Genomic DNA, 23,205 nt, shown 5'->3' with positions numbered 1-23,205 from the left:
ACACCTCCTGGAGTAATGAAAATAAAAACAAAAATAAACAAATGGGACCTAATGAAACTTAAAAGCTTTTGCACAGCAAAGGAAACCATAAACAAAAGGAAAATACAACCCACAGAATGGGAGAAAATATTTGCAAACGAAGCAACCAACAAGGGATTAACCTCCAAAATATACAAAGAGCTCATGCAGCTCAATATCAAAAAAACAAACACCCAATCAAAAAATGGGCGGAAGATCTAAATAGATATTTCTCCAAAGAAGACATACTGATGGCCAAGAGGCACATGAAAAGATGCTCAACATCGCTAAGAATTAAAGAAATGAAAAACAAAACTACAATGAGGTATCACCTCACACTGGTCACATGGCCATCATCAAAAAAGACTACAAACAATAAATGCAGGAGAGGGTGTGGAGAAAAGGGAACCCTCCTACACTGTTGGTGGGAATGTACATTAGTACCAGCCACTATGGAGAACAGTATGGAGGTTCCTTAAAAAACTAAAAATAGAGCTACCATATGATCCAGCAATCCCACTCCTGGGCATATATCTGAAGAAAACCATAATTTGAAAAGATACACGTACCCCAATGTTCACTACAGCACTATTTATAATACCCAAGACGAGGAGGCGACCTAAATATCCAGCAACGGAGGAGTGGATAAAGAAGATGTGGTACATACAGACAATGGAATATTACTCAGCCATTAAAAAGAATGAAATAATGCTGTTTGCAGCGACATGGATGGAACTAGAGATGGTCATACTGAGTGAAGTAAGTCAGACAAAGACAAATATCATTTGATATTGCTTATATGTGGAATCTTAAAAAATGGTACAAATGAACCTTTTTACAAAACAGAAAGAGAGTCACAGATGTAGAGAACAAAGCTATAGTTACCAGGGGGGAGGGGGGAGGGATAAATTGGGAGATTGGGATTGACATGTACACACTACTATATATAAAATAGATAACTAATAAGGACCTACTGTACAGCACAGGAAACTCTACTCAATACTCTGTAATGGCCTATATGGGAAAAGAATCAAAAAAAGAGTGGATATATGTATATGTATAACTGATTCACTTTGCTTTATAGCAGAAACTAACACAACATTGTAAATCAACTATACTCCAATAAAAATTTAAAAATTATACTATAATAATGTGTGAATTCTAATTTTTATTCCTACTTTTGAAAGTGCAGAAACGCTTTTATACTTTGCCTGTTTTTGCTCCTTTGTTATAAACATTCTGCTTGAGTGAGTGAATTCTTTTCCATCTAAACGTATTTTCATTTCCCATAATACATTTCTAACTTTATTCTTTAAATTCTGTGTATTTATTCATCCATTCACTTTTGAGCAATATCTTGTGTCAGGCAAATAAAGAATAAAATAGATTAAAATGGTTTACACTAGGAATTTTCTACCCAACTGTATTTTCCAGGGAAATTATCTGGATCTTTTAATTTTAAAACATTAATCTTTAGGGACTTCCCTGGTGGTCCAGTGGGTAAGACTCCATGCTCCCAATGCAGGGGGCCCAGGTTTGATTCCCTGTCAGGGAACCAGATCCTGTATGCCACAACTAAAGATCCTGCAAGCCACAACTAAAGATCCCATGTGCTGCAATGAAGACCCGGTGCAGCCAAATAAATAAATAAATAATTTAAAAAATAACTTGCCCACTATGGCTAGAAAACAAAAACTTACAGCCTTTTATGCAATGTCAGGGTTACTCAAGGTACCCCTTAATTTTTTCAAATTGTTTTCTGCTGAAATTTACCACTACATTTTTAGAAGAGAAATTCTAGTCTTAAAAATATAGTTCATGGGATGGCGCATTTTCTGGCACCGAGTAATGCGCTGTTGCTGCCAGGTGAGGAGGGCGGAGAGTTCTATGGTGAAGTGAGGGGAGGGATTCATGCAGGCGTCCGGGGGAGGTTTGTTCTGAACTATAAGGTGGGAAGTTGATGCTGGGTACTGCTACTCCCGGATCCCCAGCATGAAAGTTGTGATATCATCCTCGAACCATCAGCTTTGAAATTAAAAAACGGAGAAGATTCAAGAAACAGCCCAAAGAATTCTTCTAGAACCTTACAAGCACTTACTTCAGTTACCAGGTAAACAAGTGAAAACCAAACTTTCACAGGCGTTTAATCATTGGCTAAAAGTTCCAGAAGACAAGCTACAGATTATCACTGAAGTGACGGAAATGTTGCATAATGCCAGTTTACTCATCGATGATATTGAAGACAACTCAAAACTCCGACGTGGCTTTCCAGTGGCACACAGCATCTATGGAATTCCATCTGTCATCAATTCTGCCAATTACGTATATTTTCTTGGCTTAGCGAAAGTCTTAACCCTTGATCACTCAGATGCAGTAAAGCTTTTTACCCACCAGCTTTTAGAACTCCATCAGGGACAAGGCCTAGATATCTATTGGAGGGATAATTACACTTCTCCCACTGCAAAAGCACTTTTCCTTGCTGCAAAAGACAGGTGGACCATTTGTATTAGCACTAGGTCTCATGCAGTTGTTCTCTGATTACAAAAAAGACTTAAAGCCACTACTGAATACACTTGGGCTCTTTTTCCAAATCAGGGATGATTATGCTAATCTACACTCCAAAGAATATAGTGAAAATAAAAGCTTTTGTGAAGATCTAACAGAGGGAAAGTTCTCATTCCCTACTATTCATGCTATTTGCTTGAGGCTTGAAAGCACCCAGGTGCACAATATCTTGCGCCAGAGAACCGAAAACGTAGATCTTTAAAAATACTGTGCACATTATCTTTCTCTGAGAACGTAGGTTCTTTTGAATACACTCGGAATACTCTTAAAGAGCTTGAATCTAAAGCCTATAAACAAACTGATGCATGTGGTGGGAACCCTGAGCTAGTAGCTCTAGTAAAACACTTAAGTAAAATGTTCAAAGAGAATGAATAATATTAATAAGCCATTCTTGATTAGGCCTGATAGGTTAGTTGACTTTTTTTTTTTTCTTTTGGTCTTTTAGCCTATTACCTTTTTTAAAATTTGGACCAAGCTGTTAGTCTCCAAAAACTGAGTGATAGTGGTGATGTGAGTGAGGTTGTTTCAATGTAGAATCCCTGTGTACAGATAATCATCATAGTACCAAGTTGAAGGAATCAAAAGGAGCCACATTTAAATAAGTCTAATTTGAAGGTCAGAATGTGCTGTGGTGGGACGTTGTGGCCAACTCTGCCATGCTTGTTCTGTTGATTCTGTCAATAAAGAAGACTTCAGCTTCGGCGGTGGGGGGGAGATATATATATATATATCTATATATAGATATATATAGATATATATATATATATCTATATATAGATATATATAGATATATATATATATATATATATACACACACATAGTTCATGGTTTATTTTTATAAATATTAGCCTTTTTAGACAGATTTTATCATTTTTAAGATTCTAGACTAATGTTCACTAGAATTCTGTTTTATTTCTTATCCTCCTATTCCCATGTTTCTAATGCATGAGATATATTTTCCATATCCTAGAAGGATTTACTCTATTTCCTTGCCTCTTCTTATTCTTACGTACAAAAAAATCCTTGACTATTTGTGGTTCTCTCATTTTAAAAAATGTTTCCATGTAATAAGTATTAAAGTCTACTGAAACAGCAAGAAAAGTTTGCATTTAATTATAAAGAAAGAAATGCTGTATATATGTGTAAGGAAATAAGAATAGAATAATTAACAAATGCCCTGTCAAGATAACCTATTCCACTTTAAGGGGGTTAAGTCCTACCCTACTCCCCAAGGCTTTAAAATGTTCTAATGCATTCTAATTACAGAGTAAGACAAAGGGTTTCAGCTTTGTGGACCAATAGTTCAAATCTGTGTAGATAATCAGAAACATAAAAGCCAATGCTGAAGGGAGATCCATAGCCACTTGCCATGATGATGGTTTGATCATTCACTAAGGAGTAAAAGAGTAATTTTACAACAAAGACAGTGACTTAAGGCACCAAAATGTGCTGCGCTGCAGAACAATCAGTAATGTACATGGCCTAGGGAGTCAAGATCTTTGGTTCTAAAACTAGCCTGGCTTCCTTACGGAAAGGAATCCTAGCAAATAACTCATTCTTTGCACTTCAGGTTCCATGAACACTAACTGTATTTTCTACTTTCATTTACAACAGGGGCAAATACCTTCTCAGCGTTTCGAAATGCCTGAAGAACCATGGAGTAAGGGCAAGGTCAATACAAGATAGCATTTTAAAAAGAGAGTCTAGATAAGTTTAAACAAGTAGATCCTTGAAAAAAGGCCACAATGCAAAGTCTGAGGGCAGTTTCACACAGCCATGTAATATGTGATGAACTATTTTACCTAGGGAAAAGCTGGGCAAACTTGAGATCTCCACATATACTTGTCATTAGAATACAGACCGGTTTACGTGTGAGAACCTGTGGTTCTTCCTGCCAATTTCCTTGGAGAAAGGATGACGCTAACACTTCCAGCTACTTTTCCTTCTTCAAACTTCCTTAGGATTTCTTTCACCAGCATTTTATTTCCTGCTTTCCTATGTGAATGCTTAATAGATCTAAATAACCTACTTTTCTTCAGGCAAAGACTCTAATTGGGAATTCAGCAAATTCCTCACGTTCACCTTCATTTGCTCTTTCAGAACCACTTTTAATTTATGTGCTGCACCATCCTAGAGAGATTTTATAACAACCCCGAGTTGCAAGAAAGAGCAGAGCACAGCACTCCTTCCCCTGCAAAAAAGGGGCTATTTCAAAGTTCTTGGAGGGGGGCTAGCCGGATCGAAGCTGTTTGTCAAGCCCCAAAGTGCACAAAGTCGTTGAGAAAAAGAGGAGAGTCCATCAACCCTGCATTATGGCGGCTCTAGACTGACGCAGGCACAGTCCCCAACCCAGTGACATTAAATGGCTGCTTTAAAACTGCAAGTCAAGAGTAAGCAGTTATAAACAGATTTAACAGATAAACACTAGATCAGACTCATGATCTCATCTGGCAGCCCTGCATATTTCCCATCCAAAAGTCCCAGCTGGGATCACAGTAATTGGGTCTCTTCAACCACTTTGAGCTAAGAGAAATTTAGGGAGAAATTTTTAAAACTGATAAGAAACATATTGACATGGTGCCTGGTGAACAGGGAGCTGAGACAAGCCATCTGGATGCTTGTGTATGTGAAACGTTTTGTTTAGTGGAAATAATTCATCTAACCCGCAAGCTGTACAAATATTACAATAAAACGTCCTGACTTGCACAAATTGTCAGAAGAACCTGTGCTATAGGAACCAGAGACTGTAGTCTAGACTTCTGTTTCTGTGTGGCCAATACCTGTTTCTCGAGTACCCTGGTATTCCTCTGTACTCAAGAGTTTGTACCAGGACTTTATGGCTACATCTTTTCACTGAGAAAGTATATTCATGGTATGGGTTCACATTTAGAACATTTGCAAGTGTTTTTGCTTGGTAATTTCCCTTTAACGCTCTTGGAAGTAATACCCTTATTTCACAGATGAGAAACCTGGTATAGGAATAATAAATTTATTATATACAAGTGTTTTAAAACTCAGTAGTTGGAGAGCTCAAGCTATTCAACAAAACAAATTATGCACAAGGCTGAATCATTGTGATATAAATAACTACAGTGTTTACTTCAATGCCAGGAATTTATGGAGATGGAGAAAACTACATTTTTCTGATTATGTCAGTTTTTTCAACATGTGACACTACCAAGTAACTTTTCAGCATGCTTCTTACAAACTAAAGATTTTTTTAAAAATTCTTTTTACCTCACACTATTGAATAAATTTCCTCAGTAACCAAGAAATAATTTAGTACTATATATCCTCAAGACCTCTTCATTTTCTGCTTATTAAGATGACTGCCATCTTTTTCCTCTTCAAAACCAAACTGCTTTTTTCTCTTTAATTCAAAGTCTATTCAGACCTTAAGAAAACACCTTTCCTTCACGCCTGGCATAATGTATAAGAGAGAATACAAAGCCCAAGTCTTATCTTATTAAATCAATCATCCAAGGGTTGGGTTTTTCCCTCCTTTCTTTTATGAACAGGTAAACTATGTAAAGGTAACACAATTCTATTACATAGAACTGCCATCACAGAAAAGAAATGTTACTAATCCCCATTAAAAGAAACTATTTTAAGTCATATGGGGTTTCAAGAGAAATCAAATCTACTACTGAAATTAGTCAAAAAGTATTTATCAAGAAACCAATGACCACTTCACACCTAGTAGGATTGTTATAATTTAAAACAACAAGTATTAGTGAACACAGGGAAAACTGGAATTCCCATACATTGCTGGTGGGAATGTAAAATGGTACAGCCAATATGGAAAAGTTTGGAGGCTCCTCAGAAAGCTAAAAACATAAATACCATATGACTTAGCAATTCCATTCCTAGCTTTATGCCCAAAGGAATTGAAAACCAGGGACTCACGCATATTTGTACACCAGCGTTCACTGAAGCATTATTCTCAACGGCCAAAAGGTGGAAACAACCCAAGTGTCCACCAATAGACAATAGATGAACAAAATGTGGAATATCCATACAATGGAATATTATTCAGCCATAAAAAGGAACGATGTTTTGATATCTGCTACAACATGGATTAATCATGAAAACATCATGCTAAGTGAAAGAAGCCAGACACAAAAGGACAAATATTTCAATAGCTAAAATAGGCAAATTAATAGAGAGAGAATATAGATTAGAGGTTACCAGGGGCTAGAGGAAAGGAGCAATAGGGAGGTATTGCTTAATGGTTACAAAGTTTCTCTGTTTGGGATGATGAAAAAATAGAAATAGACAGTGGGGATGGTTGCACAACATGGTAAATGTATTAATGCCACTGAACTGTACACTTAAAAAAATCATTAAAATGTCAAATTGTTATATATATTTTATATATTCAAAAATAGCAACATACCCAAAATCATTGAATTAAATACCTTAAATGGTTGAGTTATAGCTCAATAAAGCTACTTATAAAAGAACCCAATAGACTTGAGGGTGCCATGATAATTGGAGATCACTAACATCAGTGAGTCTGGATTGAGAGTAAAGCAAATTATTGTGACAGCCTAAGCAATGTTTAGTTGTGAAGGCAATTTGTAGTAATGCACAGTTTGCAGCAGACTTCTTTAGTTCTTATAAATTTATAATAACGCCTATGATAAAACCTAGGCCAATAACAACTATTTAGCTCTTTTTTTTTTTTTTTTTTAATATTACATTCATGGTAGAGTTTTATTTATTTATTTTTTTGGCTGTGTTGGGTCTCTGTTTCTGTGCTAGGGCTTCCTCTAGTTGCGGCAAGCGGGGGCCACTCTTCATTGCGGTGCGCGGGCCTCTCACTATCGCGGCCTCTCTTGGTGCAGAGCACAGGCTCCAGACGCACAGGCTCAGCAGTTGTGGCTCACGGGCCCAGTTGCTCCGCAGCATGTGGGATCTTCCCAGACCAGGGCCCGAACCTGTGTCCCCTGCATTAGCAGGCAGATTCTCAACCACCGCGCCACCAGGGAAGCCCCAATAACAACTATTTAAAATTAGGGGAGGAGGGCTATCAATCAAAATGGCACATATACTCAACAGGCCACACATAACCTTTTTAAATACTTTACACGAGTGAATCTCAAACACCAACGTAAGACAAAGCCTGTCATGGAAGTGTACACAAGCAGGAAGCACATCAGGCCTGCAGATCTCATGTGTTAACTACAGTCGTTCTTACTTATGAAAACACGATTTCAGCTACACAGCAATGGCAACACTGGGGTTTTCATAGTCGGCAGGAAGAGCCAGAGATGGTTTATTCCCGCCTCTGCTCAGGGCCCTTACTGCCAGGCCTGCCTTCCTGTGTGTGTTTCTTCTTAAAATTTCCACAAATCAAATTTTTACTAAAGCAGACTATAACTGTCAATATCACTGTACTTGATTTACATTCCAAAATTATAAACAAATCCTAAAAATAATTTGATAGTTTGGATTATCAGCTCCCCCTTCCATTAGCATGGAACATGGAAAACTGCTGGTATAGAAATTATAACTGTGTGTGAAGGGTAAAGGATAGGTTAGATAGTTTGCTGTCAGGTTAAAGAATGGATGGGGTTTCTAGTCATGTGGATTAATGGGACCACAGATAACCTGAAGGGAAGTCTGGGTTTGGGTTATTTTTAGCTTAATTTGAGAGTTTTTGCTATAAAACCAAAATATACTGTATTTACTTTAGAAGATTTAACGAACACCCTGATAAAAGTTCAATGTTACCACTTAATTCAATCTGAGCATGTTTTTCCATAAAATTATCAAACTGACTAAAGCATACTCCAAAAATGGAAGAAAATAAATGGATTTAAACATCATTTAAAGTCATTTTGGGACAAGACTTAATACTAATAACTGAACCAGACAGGAGCCAAGACAGGGCAACAATAAGAAGAGAAGCTCTAAACATGGACAAGTGGTTTTTAACACTGTGAACTGCTCCACATAGAGGAACTTACTGGATTGAGGCTTACGTTTCTCAATAGTGGAACAAAACAAAACATTACAACATGGAACTTTCCCCCAAAGGAATGTGAGGAAAAGCTTTTAAGAGAAGCTGGATGAATGACATGAGGAAAAAATTTTGTAATGGCTATGAGCATCGGATGTTTTTAATTCACCAAGTTAGAAAAAATGATCGTGAAAAGAGCATGTTGGGTCACAGAGATGTGTCAGTTTCATGATTAAATACATTATCCTGAATGGGCCCATTTTCTCTGCAGAGATAAGAAACCCTGCTCCACGGTCATGTACCAAACTTTACTGCGGGCATTTGTCCTAGACAATGTGATTAAAATAGTCTGTCATTGCAGCAACATTCCATGGAACAAGCAAACAGCAAGAAGTTACATAAAGTAGACAGAACTAAGACACAGGAGGCTTCCTTCTAGCTGTAGCTCTAAACCTGTACTTTCTGACTGAGCCATCCATCCTCTCTGGCCTCAGTTCTCTTAACTGAAACAGGACAGTTTCTAAGGGACAAAAACCTCTAATACTTTTATATAAAAGTTAAAAATATCGAGAAAGAGATGACCCAGGACCTTAATAGATGCTCTAAACTCACAAGTCAACCTCTGAGCAGAAGAAAGCTCAGGTATAATACTCCACAGGTAAATCTTAAGAGTTACTCTTCTTCGGTCCACAGAATAGAGCAGAACGAGACCTGTTTCACTTGGAGTTCTTCCCAAGTTATTAATATATGAGCAACAAACACTGAGCCTAAAACCAGACCTTAGGACAAGACAGCATAATGATCTGGGGCCAGTTGGCATAGGAATGGGCTTAAACACCTCTATCACAATGTTACTGCATGTCTCAATACCGGTTATGTGTAACGATACAACCCTCAGTACTAAGAAAAAGTGAAATGATGTTATTAGCTATACTCTGCCTAGTAAGGCAAGGAAACACAGTTTGACTATGACCATTTAAACATCTAAAAAATAAACTTCTGTTAAAAAAAATCAAGCTGTAAACAACCCACTGTAAAAACCTACTGTCTTTCGGACAGTGGGTCAGTGACATATTTCTACACAGAACAGAGACAATGAAAGGCAATGGAAAGCCCATTCTGTGAACTAGCTTCAGCTGCTGTTATTTCCTTTATAAGAACAAGAAAAAGAAGCTGGTGAAAACTTCAATTTGGAAGGACCCAGAATATTTCTGCATTTAGAAAGATGCCTCCTGGGGGAATATAAATTGGTGCAGCCACTATGAAAAACAGTATGGAGGTTCCTCAAACAACTAAAAATAGAGTTGCCATATGACCCAGCGCTCCCACTCCTGGGCATATATCTGGGCAAAACTATAATTCAAGAAGATACATGTACCCCCATGTTCATAGAAGCGCTATTCATAATAGTCAAGACATGGAAACAACCCAAATGTCCACTGACAGATGAATGGATAAAGAAGATGTGGTACACATATACAATGGAATAGTACTCAGCTATAAAAAAGAATGAAATAATGCCATTTGCAGCAACATGGGTGGACCTAGAGATTATCATACTAAGTGAAGTAAGTCAAACAGAGAAAGACAAATATCATATGATATTGCTTATAAGCAGAACCTTAAAAAAATGAACCTACTTACAAAATGCTTACAAACCAAATACAGGTATCTCTATTCAATTATAGTTGACTATCTTTTATTATACCACAATGCAGAATGTCTTCTGGGAAAGCAGTATATGCAAGTTTTTAATCAATCAGAATAAAGACTACAACCTGTAAATTTGTTTGTTTGTTTAAGCCACATACCTTAAACAAAAACCTCATGTGTTAAGGAAAGCCAAGATTTTGATCTATTCTTGACTTCGGCTTAGCCACTGAGAGTATAATGATGGCCAAACTAAACTGTACACCACCATAGGATGTGACTGGGCTGAATAAAGACCCACATCATCAGGTATTTTGAGCATTACAGTAAAAGCTAGAGAAGAGCAAAGTGTTATTTAATAGTTTGCACGTCTAACCACAATTTTAGGAAAAATCTCTTCAGGGGGCTAATTAATTAATCCCTTCCTGTTAGATCGAGCAGTCATATTCCTTCCATTTGATTTCCTGTCCAAAGAGGTTCTATAACTTCCTACCACCTCATAAGGAAACCCCCAAAGATTAACATCATTAGTACTTACATTCAAAGCATTCTTTGCAGCTTCTGCTTCTGAGCGACTGTCAAAACTGACAAAACCTACGGGCTAAGGAAAGAAAAAGAAATATGAAGAAAACAATATCAGGGGATGTCTATTTTTCTGGGTCAAAGGTGATATCAAACTGAAGAGCTAAGATACAGAAATCACCACAGGCAATGGGTAGAAACAAGAAAGCCAGTCCAGAAGAATCATGACTCAGTGGCTTAGCCAAATTTCTAACATGAATCAAAGGGATTGTGAGGGTGGTTCTTCAAGGGCACAGCTGGAGATTTAGAGAATCATAAAAAAAAAAAATCTAGAAGGGGCTGGAAGGTGAGCAGCAGTGAACAAGGCAACAGAGGAAAACTTGGGTGGAAAGGCTCTACTTTCCTAAATTGAATTCACTGTACCTCAGTTTCTTCATCTTTTAAAATGGAAAGAAAACCGAATCACCTTTTGGTACACTGTAAGTGCAAGGGATATAATGACACAATGATAAAAGCCCTGTATTCTCACTGCATGATCAAAATTATATCATGAACATTTTAATCTCAAATCCCAAGGGATGCCTTTAAAAAGCTGTGTGTTTAATTAGGTGTATAAACCATACTGTTCCAACTAAAGAGAGGGGTCACAATTCCTTTGGACTCAGTATCCTTCAGTCCAGAAGGATGGTAGCAACATAGCTTATTCTCTGATGAACCAGAGAATACCTTATTGAGAGATGAAAAGTGACCCAGAGAGAGGATGCTGGTTGCTCAGCATTTAAAAAAAAAAAAGCACATAGCTACAAATATTCAAGACACTTGCAGAAACTATCAGGGTCATTGGTTACTACCTCCATTCTGTACCTTTTATGCTCCATTCTAGACCTGAGACTCTGCCTGCGGTTATTAAGGGTTTGAGAGACAGCCTGATTCTTCGTCATCAAATTCCCATACCGATCGTGAATGAAAAGTTTGCCTGTTTAACTTTATTAAAAACAAAAGAACAAACAAAAAAAAACACCCAGGAAAGAAATGGCAATAAAAGTGAATTTGGATAATAATCAATAATTTCTTTTGAATATATAGATCAATCCCAATATAACTATGCCGGATGCATTATATTTACCTTGCTTGAGGATAGTCTCAGACACTCTAGCTGCAGGCTATGGAATTAGGAATCACTTTCCTGTGCTAATTCCTAATCAATCTCACCCTTAACTTTACAGCAACAACAAAAAAAAATAAAATCTTAATGGAAATAAAAAAAGAATGTCGAGCCCTAGTAACATTCCTGAAGAAAGCCAATCCAAACTTCTGTGGAAGTGATCATTTATGTGCAAGTCTGAAATTCTTACCTGCTTAGATGTGAGCTTTATAAGAGAACCCTCGTAGCCCTGAAAATAAAGAACCAAATTTAGACCAGAAATAAAGAGTAATAGGAGAAAAGAGCAATTGTAATAATAGCATCCTGCTCAAGTGAAAATGAGTCCTTTATGACTACTGACCAACTCTTCTCACAAATGCCTGTTAACTGGGAAAACAAATTTTATACACACATACATGCATGCATGATGTATACACCAATCTTTGCATACTTGGGCCTTAAAAGAAATCAAGCCCTGAAATTCATGCACTTATGTTTCTTATCCCTATATATTTTCATGAAATTCAGAAAAGAAACATAAGTGCATGAATTCATGAAAATATATAGAGAAAAGAAACATAAGTGCATGAATGGACTTATGCATAGGAAAATGGCATCTATGTCAACAGCAGGTCTTTTTCATTTTATGGAACTAGGAGAGGGAAGGGGATAAATTAAGTTAGGAAGGTCAGAGTATGTGATGACTTGGTCATATATTTGCTATAAAACAATAAAACATTAAGATCGTACTTGGTAGAACTTAATGAAAATTTCAAAACTTCCAGGAAAGGTTAAATAGGCAGTGATGCTAATATTTGTTAAGTTCTTTTGCTTATTTATTGCAGCTGTCAGTTTTCACATTGGTATTCTGATTGGAAGATGCGAAAATTCCCTGTTGGCTTTTTACTCCAGCTCATCCTCAAGGAAGATGGAAACATTCCTTTCACTCCCTCCCTTAAGCCCTCCTGGCTCCCCAGGATAAGGATAACAAAGTCTGTTTATTTCTGAAAATAATCAATGACTGTTAGCTTGCACTGATGGATGACACAAGAGGGGAAAAAACAACACTTGACATGATTGACCACCGCACGTATCGGTGCAGAGACAGATTTGCAGACGAGGGTCAGACTCCGGGGACTTTAATTAAAAGAGGGTTGGTAGGAATGTACCAGGGTCCTGACTTCAGCGTTTGGGTTTCTGGGCAGGATGTTGGGATTGATTCATCCTCCTATTTTCCCAGCAGAGAACTATGTTACTAATTAGCTACTGTAAACATTTTACCTCAAAGGCCTTGAGCTCTTCTAGCCAGAGAGGTCGTGATTCACAGTCCTGCCTCTTCCTTTTTCAAGGTGCTCTCACTCTCTGAAAAACCTGAAGGTTTAAACACCCTGAAGGCCTCAGAGGCAAAGGACAAATGGATGTTTCACTCAAGTAAAAGACCACTAGTAGGGATATACTGTCCTCTCAAGTCACAAAAAGAGAAGTACTATCAAATAATAGTTCAGATGAGGGATGATTGCTTGGGTTTGAATCCTGGCTGTGCCATTTATTATGTGTGTAAACTTGAGCAAAATGTATTCAACTGCTCCAAGTTTCATTTCCCTTATTTGAAAAAAATGAGGCTAACCCACTTTAAATGACTGTGATGAGAATTAAATGAGATAATTCTTAAGGGGCTCGCTGGCTAAATCTCTCTGTATGTATACAAAAACATAACTATTTAGTCCTTTACGAGGATCAGTTAGCTTTAAAAAGTCCTCATCCTACAAAAGAGACAGACAGTAAAAACTACAACCCTGCAGAAGAAACTCGGGAAATTCTATAAAGCTGGCACTCTCCCCACAATACCTTCTCTTTCTTTCCCACTTCCTCTAGCTAACCTCATGGCTAACCTTTCTGCTTCCCTCTGTGATGTCATCATTATTGTTGCATTAAAAGGAGAGCTGTCAGAATGGAGTTATGTCCATTATTACACGGTGCCTTTGGGGCACATAAACTAGACTGTTTTATCTTTGCTGGTTTTAACTGGCTGCCCGCTCAACCATCCTTCTCGTTCTACTACCCAACTGTTCTCAGCTGTCACATCCTACTCTCTCCCCCTAAGAAGCGAGATACTGTACCTCAACCTGTCTTGCCTCTGTGGCTGGGGTCCTGCTTCAAATCAGGATGGATCTTTAACCAGCAATCAAGATGGCCCATCACGTGATCGTAAGTGTGGCCCTGGCCAGGCACTGTTGCTGACATGTCCTCAGCTGACGTGACCAGCCCAGACACAGGCCCTGAATCTGTCATGACTTCCAGGTTCACTCCTTGAGAGGCAAGGCCTTCAGCCCACATCATGCCCAGTCCCAGCTGCCTCCTATCCTCCAAAGGCTAACCTTCAAGGTTTCTCCTTGGAGCATGGTTATTTCAGCTTTAGTTCAATTTCCTGTTAAATTTTCAATCCCAGCTACATTAATTATCTCTAAAGTAGTTCTACCTTGACAGTCACGATGGACAGACAACTTGCATTAAATATTTCACTAAGCAACAGGAAAGATTTCCCTCAGCTCACACCAAGCAATTCTTTAAAATTCTGTTTTACTGTTTTTGCAACTTTGGACATTTTGCCCATGGAAAAAATAATGGTGTTAGGTTCCCAGTCTAGTTCATAAAAGCCTACTTAACCTATTATGTCTCCAAAGAATAGTACTAACAGCAGTATTTCAACTGATAAGGAACCTCCTAGGGATAGGGCTTGACTTTTACTGCATTTGAAATATAAATACAGAATAAGTCATGGATAATATTTTTGGTGATCTGTACTCAGAAGAACACCACTAATTGGCAAGAGGATAAACAGGGAGGACACTGAAGCTGTTCTGTAGAACAGAAACAGACGCATGTCCACGTCAGTAAGAGACTTCTCCAGATTAGCTACTGGGAGGACAAAAGGCGGTTTCAGTCTTTCCAAAGTGAAAACGTATATTAGGACTGAGTTGTCAAATCTCCTTTACTCACTAACCTTTTAAAAAACAGTGCTTTCACAAACATTTCATTTCTTTCTCCAAAAAGCCCCATGAAGCTTATACACACACACTCTTTGTCTCCTTTTACAATTTCTGAAAGATAGAAGAGGTACCTTAAATGGTCTGAAAAGCAGATACAGCTCCCGAGGTTTGATATCCAGAGGGAGACCACTGACAAAGAGAGTCCGGACCTGGAAGATAAATACAAGAAGTGATCAAGGGAGTGGACAGTCACAGAATAGCCTACCTGAGACCCCCAAAACACATTTCTTCAAATATTCCTCGACTCCTACCTAATTCGTGCTCTTTCCATGACGCAATGATTACTCTAATGTTAAGATGCCATTAAGCCAACTCTTGAGTAGCTCTGTGTGAATTATCAGCGTGAATCACTTCTAGCTGATTTAAATTTACAAACTGACTTCTCCTTTCCTAGCCATCGCCTGGTTCTAAAAATGTGAGGGGAAAAGAGGGTCCATGATTAAAACATTAGCTTAAGGAAAACAAAAATGCCATGAGGACAGTAAATCTACCACTCCCCTCAGCGCTAATCAAATGAACACAGAATGTGGTTCAAAAATACAACTGAACCAATTTTTTTCTCCTACTTGTCTTGTCATTGCTTCCCTCATTGGCATTGATAATTACAGTAATTTTAATAAATGTAGAAGTTTATTAAACAATTGAAATGCATCTAAATAGTAGCCAAATGCATAACCCTGTGTCTGTTCAGTTCTGAAACAGCAGGACAGACTTGGCTGTACCGTTAAGGCCTACGGTACAAAATACGTTACTTAATGTGTGCTAAAATACAGAACACAGATGACATTTCCAGCTGGGAGGATCAGAGTAAACGTGTTGGCATCTGAACGGAAACTTCAAGGATAGGTAGCATTTTACCACATAGATATAAAAAGGTGAGGTGGGGAAGAGGCACAGGCAGAAAAAAAGCATTAACCAAGGCAATGAAGAGGGGGCTGATAGCACAGTGTATTCCAGGAGAAGGGGGAGCCAAAAGTGAACAGGTAGCGGAGAATCAAACCAAGGGGGGGTATCACGTCATCGGCTCAGGAATATGGTCTTGATTCAACAGGCAAGGAGTAAACACTGAATCATCATCACCATCACGTTTTGTTTCTACTTATTTTAGTGAGTCTTTAGTCAGACCCACCCCCCAGCTTTGAGATACATTTGACACATAATATTAAGTTTCAAATGTACTTTTTGATCTAATAAACTTTCATGTACATTTCAAAATGATTACCACTACAGCATTAGCTAACACCTCTATCATACCGCAAAATTACCATTTCTCTTTTTGCGATGAGAACATGTAAGACCTCCTCTCAGCGACTTTCAAGTACACCTATAATACAGTACCTTAAATATACTCACAATACTGTGCATTAGATTTCCCCCAACTTGCTCAGCTTCTAACTGGAAGTCTGTATCCTTCGATCAACATCTGCCCATTTTCCTCACCCTCCAGATCCAGGGAACTAATTATCCTACTCTGTTTTTATGAGTTCGGGTTCACCCCCATGTTTTCTATTCCTCTTCTCTACTCAAGCTGATACAACATGATCGAGTTCCTCATTAGAAATCACGTTACTACTCAAAGGAAGAAAAAAAAAATCAACGCTCAGCTGTAAACCATGTATAATTACGGAAGATTTTTCCTCGGTGAGAAATACGGAGAATATTTTCTAGACTCCTAACACTTTCCATTGATTCTGGCTTGAAGAAGCACAAATTAGCAAGCAAGACCCTTTGGTTGATCCAGCACAGTATATGGTAAAACGTCATGTCATTTGCATGTAGGTGTACAATAAACACTACGATCAAGTAAACAGCCCCAGAATCATGACTGCCTTTTTATTATTTGCTTCTTTGTATTTTAGACAGCTTTGTTGAGGTATAATTGACATATAAACTGTACATCTTGCTTTACAGTAAGTTTTGACATATGTATAACCTGTGAAACCATCACAGCCGTCAAGATAATGAACATATCCATCACCCCCCAAAAAGTTTCCTTATCTCATGCTCCTTTCATCTTCTTTCTACCTTGTCCTACTATCCTCATCCCCAGGCAATCACTCATCTGCCTTCTGTCACTACAGATTAGTGTGTATGTTCTAAAGTTTCATACAAATGGAGCCATAAAGTAGGTATCCTTTTTCGTCCGACTTCTCTCACTTTAGCATAATTATTTTGAGATTCATCCACGCTGCTGCATGTAACAATAGTCTATTCTTATTTCTGAGTCGTATTCTGTGGTATGAACACATCACAGTTCATTTACCCATTCACTTGTTTATGAGACATCGGGGTTATCTCTCGTTTTTGGCTTTTACAGATAAAATGACTATGAACGTTCATGTATCGATTTGTACAGGTCTTTGTGTGGACGTATGTTTTCTTTCTTCTCGGATAAATAGCTGAAAATGGAATAGCTGGATGATATGGTAGGTATATGCTTAAACTTTAAAAAAAACTGCCCTTCAATTCCTTGTTTTATAGCCTAGAACATGATAAATGTTCTGTGTGTATGTAAAATAAATGTATATTCTGTTGCTGTTGGGTACAGTGTTTTATAAATTTCAATTAAGGTAAAGTTTGTTGTTCAGTATACCTTTTGCCACCCCCTTCTCTCTCAACTTTGCCAGTGATAAACACTCTTTCCAAAGAACTTTCTTTATCAAAGCTGCTAAGGCTGAATTACTGACAACTGCCGAAGACATACGCAAGGGAATGCTGCTATCCTGTGTGCCCTCTCTGCTATCCACATCCCTCTTCCCACATTCCAGAAAGTGAACACCATGTGTTCTACTTGGCTGCTCCGGCCACGATAACCTGGACAGAGAGGGAATCCCAGCTTCCACTCATTCAGATTCTGTTGAGTGCCCATTGTATCCGGCACTATGCCAGGTGCTGAATGGATTACAGAGAGTTCCATGGACATAATGATAAGCAGATCCTGTGTTTTAATCACTGTAGTACCATTTGTCAAGCAGGGAAGCTTAGCCATGTGACAGGTATCAATTAGGATCTGGGGAGTTAACTCAGGAAATTAACTACCATTTATAGCACTATTCTAAAGAAAAAGGCTTTAGAAACTTGCAAGTCAAACAATTTATCAAAAAAAAAAAAACAACCCACTAGAAATCTGGGAGTTAAACGAAAGATTACTTGATATAAATTAAGGTTCATCTACATCCATAAAATGTATTATGCAACCAATAAAAATTATGTTCAAGGAAAAAGTACATTCAGTTTTATTCTATAAAACAAAAAGCCAACACATGCATGTATATGGAAAGGGGGAAAAATACGCTGTAGGATATATATGCCAAAAGGTTTCTATCTACATTACTTAGTCCTGAATGGTGGAATAATAACTGATTTTTCTTTTTTTTTGGCTGTGCCGTGTGGCACGCGGGATCTTGGTTCCCCGACCAGGGACTGAACCCACGCCCCCTGCAATGCAAGCACAGAGTCTTAACCACTGGACCACCAGGGAAGTCCTAATAAGAGCTTCTGAGGTTTTTTAATAGCTTATTTATATTTTCTATCTTTCTATAATAAGCATGTTTTAGAGACTATAAATGTATTGTTAGGTTGAGAACAGCCTACATTTTTATTACTTTATTTAGGAAAACATAAATAATGTCAATATTTGTATCAATAAAAATTGTGAAGTTTATAGAGAAAACTTTTTCATATATTTCAGAAGTAGAAGGGCTTCCCTGGTGGCGCAGTGGTTGAGAGTCTGCCTGCCAATGCAGGGGACACGGGGTCGAGCCCTGGTCTGGGAAGATCCCACATGCCACGGAGCAGCTGGGCCCGTGAGCCACAATTACTGAGCCTGCCGTCTGGAGCCTGTGCTCCGCAACAAGAGAGGCCACGATAGTGAGAGGCCCGCGCACCGCGATGAAGAGTGGCCCCCGCTTGCCACAACTAGAGAAAGCCCTCACACAGAAACGAAGACCCAACACAGCCATAAATAAATAAATAAATAAAAAGTTTAAAAATAAATAAAATAAAATAAAAGAAAGAAATTTAAATTTAAAAAAATGTGCTTAAACCAAAAAAAGTCAACCTATTTAAAAAAAAAAAACTATAGTCCCTGATGCCCCAAAAACAAAAACAAAAACAAACAAAACAAAACAAAACAAAAAGATATTAGGCTAGTAGGTTGGCTGGATTCTTTCATTTCTTTCAGTTGGGGGTGGCAGAACCCATATAATCTCTTTTGTTCTCCAAATATCATGAATGCTACTCACTGCACAAAAGAAAATTTATTTCTAATATCCACTACGCTAATTAACTATCTAGCGTAGATTGAGATGATATTTGAAGTGCCTGCCTTAGTGCCTCTGTAATCTAGATTCCTAGTTATGTTCTCCAAGTGCTCACTAACCTCATCTTGGGGTCTAATTAAAGTTAGCCTACATACACATATAAATCACACTACTTATTCTGAAGAATTTTGACGTATATTAGTACCTAGTTGTCCAATAGGCATCTTTCTCCCTATTTCTGCTTCTTCACCACTCACAGCTCAATCCACTCTCTGCTGGCTTCTGTCTCATATCCAGTGAACTGGTTCTAAGGTCATTAAAAACCTTCGTGTCAAAAAATCCAAAAACAACAAAAAAACAAAAAACAAAAAAGTAGAAGATTCTTATCTCAGTATCTCAACAAAAAAACTGTTAAACATAAAAAAAAAAAAAAACAAACCCACAAAATAAAAACTGAACTGATAGGCCTAAATTTGCCTCTCGCCCATGGATTAAAAAGAGACTCAAGCCCACTCTGTTTTGTTCATCAAATTAGAGGCAACTAAGATGGCTGGCACTTTATTTACAAATGGACACGAATTACATTTCCTAGAATCCAGTGAAGCCCATTATTGTCTCAGAAACCTGTCAAGACATCTTATCTCTCAATGAAGAGCTATTCTCTCCTCTGACAGAACAGATAGACTGACTAGGAGAAATAACTCTTAAATACTTACATTATGAAGTTATGAGGACAACTAAAGGTCTCTTAAATCCAAATGCTTGGAATCTATGTGTTCTGAATCCTTTCTAGACCTCCTCAGACTGGGAAACTTCATTAAGTTTAAAAAAAAAAAAATCACAGATAATGAATGGAAAAAAAACCTCTTCCTGAATATCTAATTCATGCTTTTCTATGGTAACTGGGACCTAAAATCACGGGGATGTTTTAAAACATTTTAGTTTCCCTACTCTTCTCACCACCACTTGTTTTATCTGAGCCATTAAATAGTAAAGCACTTCTGGGTTTGCCTTTGCTATGTCTATGGAAATCGCAAAGGTTAGACATGATTTTTTTTTTTTTTTTGGCCGTGCCGTGCGGCATGGCGGATCTTAGTTCCCCAACCAGGGATCAAACCCGTGCCCCTGGCAGTGGAAGCGTGGAGTCCTAACCACTGGACCACCAGGGAAGTCCCTAGACATGATTCTTTTTTTTTTTTTTTGAGAATCGATTGTTTAATCCACATTGATTGATAGTAAATCAGATAGATGAGAGGAAAAAGGCAATCTAATTCTGAATTTAACTGGCCATTCGGTTTAGTCAAATACCATGTGACTGCACGTGTGGACATGTAAAAGACATCTGCTCTGTCTGCTGGATTCCCTGATTGCCAGCAGTGCCAGGCAACAGCCTCTGCCTGAGGGCAGAAATACGTGCAAAGAGCCCCAAGTATATGCCCACCAACAGTGCAGGAGGGTTCCCTTTCCTAGACATGATTCTTGCTTGCAGGGAGCTTACTGTCACTGAAGGAATATGCAGCTTTCTGTGACAAGAGAAAGCTGAGCTCATTCACAGAGTAAACAATTAGAACCCAAACAATGAGATAAAAGTTTGTGACATGTAAGATCCATGATCAAATACTCAGAAAAAAGCGCCCCAAAACAAATGAATGATGCCAAATGAACTTTGTCGCAGGTCAATCGTTTTCCAGGGCAACCCTTAATTTAACAGCACTGTCTATGGACACAGATGTGCCTGGCACTCTGCCTTCAGCGTTGCAGATGTTTACTTTATCAGACACATGGGGAAACACATTTCTTAGTCAAGGACACAACATGCCTCATAGAAGTTCAAGATGTGAAGCTGCTGACAGCTCTGTCCCAAAGGGACGCTAATGGATTCTGTGGGTGTACCTCCAACTTCATTTCTACCCCAACAGGACTGAAAGAATAAATGCTAGGAGAAATCATCCTGTGCGGGTCAGGAAGAGTGAAGGCCTTCTTGGCTCAGCCATTATCAACCATTCCTGCAGAGGCCACAGTTACATTTTGGATAACACCAGCTGTTGTATTCTTAAATGGCACTGCCAGCTCCCACGGGGAAAGACAAGCCACATTTCAGTGACTGACTTCTAAACTCTAATTCAGTAAGTAAAGTCACTGTGTCAGTCTTGGGCTTTCCTGGACAGAAAGGCCAAGACAGGCCCTGAAATGGAAAACGCCCTCCCTTTAACAAAGAACACGCATGATCTTGTAGGTAATCTAGACATTAAAATAAAAACCAATAGACAAATGCTTATTAATTTCAGTATATAGTAGAGAATAATCATGCACACTTTTCAGCAAGCGGCCACATGCAGTAAACACACAGTGTCCCAAGACTATGGGCATTTTCTGTGGACATTTTAATCGTTTATAAAAAGGTCTTAGACAGCATCTCTAGCTGCTATGAGCTGACCTCTTGAGGATCCTCTTAAATTCTAGGATTGGGAAAGGCAACTTCACATTTTCTAATGACTCATGAATAACTGTATAATCATTTATTTGAAATATCCTAAAACCCATGGGGGTGCTTCTATGATCATCTATCCTCTGCAAACTTTCTCTCCACCTATCCACATTCTCACACATACAAATGTAGACTCCAAAAGCAGCTTTCAAATGGGTTTTATGTTTAAATCATTCTGTTGGTGTAACTGTTTTTTGAAACATGCAAGTGGATTCCCAGGTAAGATCTTGCAGTGGGCATTTTAGAGGGTGAAAGTGCTTTTCTACGTAGTGTGTAGCACAGTCCTAAGCACACACTATAAAATTTTCCCTTGATTTTAGAAATCTACAGAGTAACACTGTATTCATGGGAAACAGTAAGTGTTTGCTTGTCAACGCCTCTGGTGATGACACGGCAAACAAAATGAGGTGATCATACTTCCCAGTCACAAGCATATCAGTACAGTTACAACATCAAATGATAAACACTCATGTGACAAAAAGGCAGAAAAAATTAACGTTGTTAAGAGACAGAAATTTAGATGAAAAAGAGAAATGAGACAAAAAAACAAGGAAGAAAAATGAAAAACAGACGAAATCGCATAAAAATCGCAGACATAAAAAGTCATAAACGGACCACAGAAAATTCAGCACTGTGCACCTATTAACAAGGAGAGAACGATCAGTACATGGGAAAGAGTAAAATCACTCACATTTCTACTAATGACGACTGAAACGTACTTTTGTTTGCTTAAATAAGTCCCATTTCAAAGGTAAATGAGTAATTAACAAAAAGTTTGAGAAAATGCTCAAACTCTTGCATTTAAAATTTAAACATTTAAAATGGTGAGTAGATATCCTTATGTACTGATATAGAACAAGGTTTCTGATTATTAAGTAAAAAAGCAAACACCAGAAATTGCCCCTAATCCCACTAATTCTTTCAGTGTTTTTAAGTACATGCTCAGGTAAAAAAAAAAAAAAAAGGTACTAAAAGAATATATACCTCATTAACTATTAAGTTAATGGTGGGGAGGGAAGGTGGGATTACAAAGAACTTTCATTTTATATGCTTATACCCTCTGGCATTTAAATATTTATCAGCATAAACGATTTCTTAAAAAAAAAAAAAGAACAAACACAAGCCCAAAAAGATCTCCTTTCTTTGAAAATATAAACCTTGGGTCCTTCCCATCCACTCTTGTCCTTAGAAATTCTCATCTTCTGCCTGTCCTTGCTCCATAGGGACAAACTTGATCTAGTAGAAATATACATTTATGTAACTTGCTTCACATTTCAATTCTGACCATCAGTGAGTGTTTCTTTGTACTTACTCTAAAAATAAAATCTAACCCAAAAAAGGGCACCAGTGCCTCTAAGGTAAAGCCCTAGGAGCGGGAGCCTCCAGCCTAGCTTCAGTCAAAGGGGCGTTCTTGCTTTGTGATAACCTACTTCTCACTAGGACAAGAACAGAGGAATCACTCACTTTCCAACATCCAAGAAGTGCCTTATCTCTTCTGAGACCATGAAATAAACGTGGTTCAGGGGCAGAGATGTTAAAAG

The 23,205-nt window shown here is 38.1% G+C and overlaps 1 protein-coding gene and 1 pseudogene across 3 annotated transcripts in view; one reads left to right on the top strand and one right to left on the bottom strand.

Annotated features, from left to right (window-relative positions):
• Nucleotides 1–23,205, bottom strand: part of RBPMS (RNA binding protein, mRNA processing factor) — a 181,325-nt gene that overhangs the window by 87,562 nt on the left and 70,558 nt on the right. For all 3 annotated transcript variants that reach the window (XM_059909375.1, XM_059909376.1, XM_059909374.1), the window contains 3 exons: nt 14,986–15,063; nt 12,076–12,114; nt 10,737–10,799 (listed from right to left, as the gene is read on the bottom strand). In XM_059909375.1, coding sequence (XP_059765358.1) covers nt 10,737–10,799; nt 12,076–12,114; nt 14,986–15,063 — 180 coding nt within the window. The remainder of the gene's footprint in view (nt 1–10,736; nt 10,800–12,075; nt 12,115–14,985; nt 15,064–23,205) is intronic.
• Nucleotides 2,068–2,958, top strand: LOC132356611 (geranylgeranyl pyrophosphate synthase-like; annotated as a pseudogene).

The sequence above is a fragment of the Balaenoptera ricei genome, chromosome 21 (assembly GCF_028023285.1).
Source record: "Balaenoptera ricei isolate mBalRic1 chromosome 21, mBalRic1.hap2, whole genome shotgun sequence".
In the NCBI taxonomy this organism is placed as follows: domain Eukaryota; kingdom Metazoa; phylum Chordata; class Mammalia; order Artiodactyla; family Balaenopteridae; genus Balaenoptera; species Balaenoptera ricei.
Note: the sequence above shows the minus strand (reverse complement) of the source record. Positions and strands in the feature narration are given on the sequence as shown.